Below are 7500 nucleotides of genomic sequence, written 5' to 3'. Positions count from 1 at the left end.
ACAGCGTCCGCTCATCTACTGCCTGAGGGCCGACGGAGCCACTCCGCCTGTGAGAGACACACACTCTCACTCACTCACTCACTCACTCACTCACTCACTCACTCACTCACTCACTCACTCACTCACACACACACACACACACACACACACACACACACACACACACACACACACACACACACACACACACTGTTAACACTGTTCTTGATTTCCCTCTGATAGTTGCTTATAATGGAGAGCTGTATATATTCGGTGGTTATAACGCTCGTCTAGATCGACACTTCAACGACCTCTGGAAGTTCAACCCAGGTGATTCTCCTCATTCACACACACACACACACACACACACACACACACACACACTGTAACTGTTCTGGGGTCATGTGTCACGGGCAATATGATGGAACTCTCTCTGCAGGTTTAATGGATTGGTTGTGTGTTGTTTTGTCAACAAGTATTTCATTTGACCACCTCAGAAAAATTATGAATTAATTGTTTGTTTGTTTTTAGTAAATTCGTATAATTTTTTTTTTAGCTGTTTCCATGGCAACCTATTGATGCTGTAATGAGGTGTGTCCATATAAGGCACGTGTGTATGAACGTACGACTCAGATCACAGATGCTCAAGGCCCTTCTGCTAAAATCACACACACAGCATAGATAAGGCAAACCCTGGGCTCTTGTGTTCCTCAGTGGAGTGTGCCAGTGTGTGTCCATCAGTACTCCGCACACACTGCTCACCTGCTCATCCTTCAGCCAGTGATGTGTGTGTGTGTGTGTTCAGAGGCGTTCTCCTGGAGGAAGGTGGAGCCGAGGGGTAAGGGCCCGTGTCCCAGGCGGAGGCAGTGCTGTTGCATGGTGGGAGATCGCATCATACTCTTCGGGGGAACCAGGTGAGCTCAGCGCATCACTCACATGACATCATTCAACAGTCACACACATGACATCATTCATCAGTCACACACATGACATCATTCATCAGTCACACACATGACATCATTCAACAGTCAAACACATGACATCATTCAACAGTCACACACATGACATCATTCATCAGTCACATACATGACATCATTCATCAGTCACACACATGACATCATTCATCAGTCACATACATGACATCATTCATCAGTCACACACATGACATTATTCAACAGTCACACACATGACATCATTCATCAGTGACATACATGACATTCATCACATACATGACATCATTCATCAGTCACATACATCAGTCACATACATGACATCATTCATCAGTCACATACATGACATCATTCATCACACACATGACATCATTCACCAGTCACACACATGACATCATTCATCACATACATAACATCATTCATCAGTCACACACATGACATCATTCATCACATACATGACATCACTCATCCCCCACATGACATCATTCATCAGTCACATACATGACATCATTCATCAGTCACATACATGACATCATTCATCACACACATGACATCATTCATCAGTCACACACATGACATCATTCATCAGTCACACACATGACATCATTCATCAGTCACATACATGACATCATTCATCAGTCACATACATGACATCATTCATCACATACATGACATCATTCATCACATACATGACATCATTCATCACATACATGACATCATTCATCACACACATGACATCATTCATCAGTCACACACGACATCATTCATCACATACATGACATCATTCATCAGTCACACACACGACATCATTCATCAGTCACATACATGACATCATTCATCACATACATGACATCATTCATCACATACATGGCATCATTCATCAGTCACATACATGACATCATTCATCACAAACATGACATCATTCATCAGTCACATACATGACATCATTCATCACATACATGGCATCATTCATCAGTCACACACATGACATCATTCATCAGTCACACACATGACATCATTCATCAGTCACATACATGACATCATTCATCAGTCACATACATGACATCATTCATCACATACATGACATCATTCATCACATACATGACATCATTCATCACACACATGACATCATTCATCAGTCACACACATGACACATGACATCATTCATCAGTCACACACATGACATATGACATCATTCATCAGTCACACACATGACATCATTCATCAGTCACACACATGACATCATTCATCAGTCACATACATGACATCATTCATCAGTCACATACATGACATCATTCATCACATACATGACATCATTCATCACATACATGACATCATTCATCACATACATGACATCATTCATCAGTCACACACACGACATCATTCATCAGTCACATACATGACATCATTCATCACAAACATGACATCATTCATCAGTCACATACATGACATCATTCATCACATACATGGCATCATTCATCAGTCACATACATGACATCATTCATCACAAACATGACATCATTCATCAGTCACATACATGACATCATTCATCACATACATGGCATCATTCATCAGTCACACACATGACATCATTCATCAGTCACACACATGACATCATTCATCAGTCACACACGACATCATTCATCAGTCACACACATGACATCATTCATCAGTCACACACATGACATCATTCAACAGTCAAACACATGACATCATTCAACAGTCACACACATGACATCATTCATCAGTCACATACATGACATCATTCATCAGTCACACACATGACATCATTCATCAGTCACATACATGACATCATTCATCAGTCACACACATGACATTATTCAACAGTCACACACATGACATCATTCATCAGTGACATACATGACATTCATCACATACATGACATCATTCATCAGTCACATACATCAGTCACATACATGACATCATTCATCAGTCACATACATGACATCATTCATCACACACATGACATCATTCACCAGTCACACACATGACATCATTCATCACATACATAACATCATTCATCAGTCACACACATGACATCATTCATCACATACATGACATCACTCATCCCCCACATGACATCATTCATCAGTCACATACATGACATCATTCATCAGTCACATACATGACATCATTCATCACACACATGACATCATTCATCAGTCACACACATGACATCATTCATCAGTCACACACATGACATCATTCATCAGTCACACACATGACATCATTCATCAGTCACATACATGACATCATTCATCACATACATGACATCATTCATCACATACATGACATCATTCATCACACACATGACATCATTCATCAGTCACACACGACATCATTCATCACATACATGACATCATTCATCAGTCACACACACGACATCATTCATCAGTCACATACATGACATCATTCATCACATACATGACATCATTCATCACATACATGGCATCATTCATCAGTCACATACATGACATCATTCATCACAAACATGACATCATTCATCAGTCACATACATGACATCATTCATCACATACATGGCATCATTCATCAGTCACACACATGACATCATTCATCAGTCACACACATGACATCATTCATCAGTCACATACATGACATCATTCATCAGTCACATACATGACATCATTCATCACATACATGACATCATTCATCACATACATGACATCATTCATCACACACATGACATCATTCATCAGTCACACACATGACATCATTCATCAGTCACACACATGACACATGACATCATTCATCAGTCACACACATGACATATGACATCATTCATCAGTCACACACATGACATCATTCATCAGTCACACACATGACATCATTCATCAGTCACATACATGACATCATTCATCACATACATGACATCATTCATCACATACATGACATCATTCATCACATACATGACATCATTCATCACATACATGACATCATTCATCACATACATGACATCATTCATCAGTCACACACACGACATCATTCATCAGTCACATACATGACATCATTCATCACAAACATGACATCATTCATCAGTCACATACATGACATCATTCATCACATACATGGCATCATTCATCAGTCACATACATGACATCATTCATCACAAACATGACATCATTCATCAGTCACATACATGACATCATTCATCACATACATGGCATCATTCATCAGTCACACACATGACATCATTCATCAGTCACACACATGACATCATTCATCAGTCACACACATGACATCATTCATCAGTCACACACATGACATCATTCATCAGTCACACACATGACATCATTCATCAGTCACACACATGACATCATTCATCAGTCACACACATGACATCATTCATCAGTCACACACATGACATCATTCATCAGTCACACACATGACATCATTCATTAGTCACATACATGACATCATTCATCACATACATGACATCATTCATCACACACATGACATCATTCATCAGTCACATACATGACATCATTCATCAGTCACACACATGACATCATTCATTAGTCACATACATGACATCATTCATCACATACATGACATCATTCATCACACACATGACATCATTCATCAGTCACACACATGACATCATTCATCAGTCACACACATGACATCATTCATTAGTCACATACATGACATCATTCATCACATACATGACATCATTCATCACACACATGACATCATTCATCAGTCACATACATGACATCATTCATCACATACATGACATCATTCATCAGTCACACACATGACATCATTCATCAGTCACACACATGACATCATTCATCAATCACACACATGACATCATTCATGAGTCACATACATGACATCAGTCATACACATGACATCATTCATCAGTCACATACATGACATCATTCATCAGTCACACACATGACATCGTTCATCACATACATGACATCATTCATCAGTCACATACATGACATCATTCATCAGTCACATACATGACATCATTCATCACATACATGACATCATTCATCAGTCACACACATGACATCATTCATCAGTCACACACGACATCATTCATCACACACATGACATCATTCATCAGTCACACATGACATCCTTCATCAGTCACATACATGACATCATTCATCAGTCACACACATGACATCATTAATTAGTAACACACATGACATCATTCATCAGTCACATACATGACATCATTCATCAGTCACATACATGACATCATTCATCAGTCACATACATGACATCATTCATCAGTCACATACATGACATCATTCATCACATACATGACATCATTCATCAGTCACACACATGACATCATTCATCAGTCACACACGACATCATTCATCACACACATGACATCATTCATCAGTCACACATGACATCCTTCATCAGTCACATACATGACATCATTCATCAGTCACACACATGACATCATTAATTAGTAACACACATGACATCATTCATCAGTCACATACATGACATCATTCATCAGTTTTAAAATGAAATTTAGTTTATATACTTTAAATTATTTAATACTTATCTTTAGTGCATCAGGGTGGCAGAACACTAAATTACCCAGAATGCATTATCTGTCTTAAATTACTTAAATTAGTACATTTTAGTAAATTTTGACCTTTGAATTACAATCCAGTTAATCTTCCTTTGTGTTGTGGCCAATTCACTTTCTCACTCACTCATGAATGGAAGGGAGCCGATTTTCTACTGTCCTGATTGACGTGTGTGTGTGCGTGTGTGTGTGTGTGGAGGGATCAGCAGGAATCTACACACCACTGTTTTCACAGTATCAGCACAACTCTTGCCTGCTTTTATGTGCAGTCTGACATGTTTCCAGCTATGAACAGGAGTGTGTGTGTGTGTGTGTGTGTGTGTGTGTGTGTGTGCGGTCCAGATGTCATACTGAAGCTCATCCTGTACAAGCGTTATATTGAGGAAGCCGTCAGATTCCCTTTCATCCCGAGAGCGAGAGACTCCGCTCTGATGGCCTGATCCCGCTAGCAGAATAATGATCTCGCTAGTGTAATGATGATCTGCTAACAGCGCTAGTGTAATGCTAACAGCGCTAGTGTAATGATCTGGCTAACAGCGCTATCAGACGCGTCCTGCTGGGTCCTGGTCCTGATCCGCAGTCGGGATTATCCCGGTGTGCTCCACAGCGGCTGATAGGGAAGATAGCATCCTAATTAGATGCCCGCTCAGCCGGTGAAACGCACTGCATTGTGGGATCTGTCAGACAGCAGACGACTGCAGGATTCACACACTCATGCAGAATGAGTTTAAGGCTGGTCAAGATAAGACAGATTCAGGACAGCACTTTCACAACACGCATCATCTCAGAGCTTTACAGAAAATCATGATGTTAATGTTTATAATGTCTTAATATCTTCATGCCTTATATCTGCATTTATCAGATTTAGCGATGAGTTCTGTATGTATGGACACTCATATCCAACTTTACTTTACTTTACTTTATTATTATCCACGTTGTGTAAAATTGTCATTGGCTTCACAGTACATTTACATCACCGCATAAATACACGTAAGAAAAACATGCAATACACAATAAAAATAAATAAATCCGACCCTAGCCCTTTAGATGATGACAGCACTGGCACAGGACAACTGGGAAAGAAAGAGCTGGTCCATAATATAGTAACATTTGTCGATGCAAATCATGCAGTTTAGTATATATTGCTTTGCATTGTGGGACTGTTGACTGATTTTAATGGGAGAATTTATTATTTTTATAATTTTCTCTCCTACTGACTATTAGAACTATTTTTTCTGTGGATTATTTACTGTTTGAATCACTGATCGTGTTTTGAACTGGACTAATTTTGTTTCTTTTTTGTAGCCTATTTAGTATTTTGTGGCTGGAGAATTTTTTAACTGATTTGTTTTTGTTTTTCTTCTTTCCTCTCGAACCAAAAGTACATGTTGGAACACTTGAGTTTGCGTTTCCGTTAAATTATATTGAATCTTTGCTGCATTTAAAGGAGTTTTGTTGCATGAAGAAGCTGTAAAGCACAGACGTCTTTAAGCCCGCCGGCCCGTGAGAGTGTGTGTGTGTGTGTGTGTGTGTGTGTGTGTGTGCTCTTAAACTCTTGAAGTGCTCCAGTTAAGCAGGATTATCTGCCGTACGGAGACTAATGTTTGAGAGCAGAGTGAAACACTTTTGGCTCATTTATTTGTGTTTCCCTGTGGGATCAGAGCAGGATTTCCTCCCAGGAGTCATGATTTCCTGTGTGAGACGGCATTAGCAGATCACACACACACACACGCACACACACAAGTCACATGTCATGAGGGTTTCTGAAACAAACCTGAGCTGCTTCCATCTGTCGTTTATGCACATTTTGGGATATTGCATGAATAATATTGTTGTTCTTCTGAGCACATGTGATGGAAACGGTGTTTTATTCCCAGTGTTTGGATGGAAACGTGAGAAAGATGTTGTAGATGTTGTAGATGTTCTAGATGTTGTAGATGTTGTAGATGTTCTAGATGTTGTAGATGT

General features: G+C 39.5%; 1 protein-coding gene across 2 annotated transcripts in view; it reads left to right on the top strand.

Annotated features, from left to right (window-relative positions):
• Positions 1-7500, top strand: part of klhdc3 (kelch domain containing 3) — a 40375-nt gene that overhangs the window by 16738 nt on the left and 16137 nt on the right. For both annotated transcript variants that reach the window (XM_082153446.1, XM_082153445.1), the window contains exons 7-8: positions 223-309; positions 785-893. In XM_082153446.1, coding sequence (XP_082009572.1) covers positions 223-309; positions 785-893 — 196 coding nt within the window. The remainder of the gene's footprint in view (positions 1-222; positions 310-784; positions 894-7500) is intronic.

This window comes from Leuciscus leuciscus (genome assembly GCF_965113295.1).
Source record: "Leuciscus leuciscus genome assembly, chromosome: 22".
In the NCBI taxonomy this organism is placed as follows: Eukaryota; Metazoa; Chordata; class Actinopteri; order Cypriniformes; family Leuciscidae; genus Leuciscus; species Leuciscus leuciscus.
The sequence above is the reverse complement of the archived record's forward strand: the minus strand, read 5'-3'. Positions and strand labels throughout refer to the sequence as shown.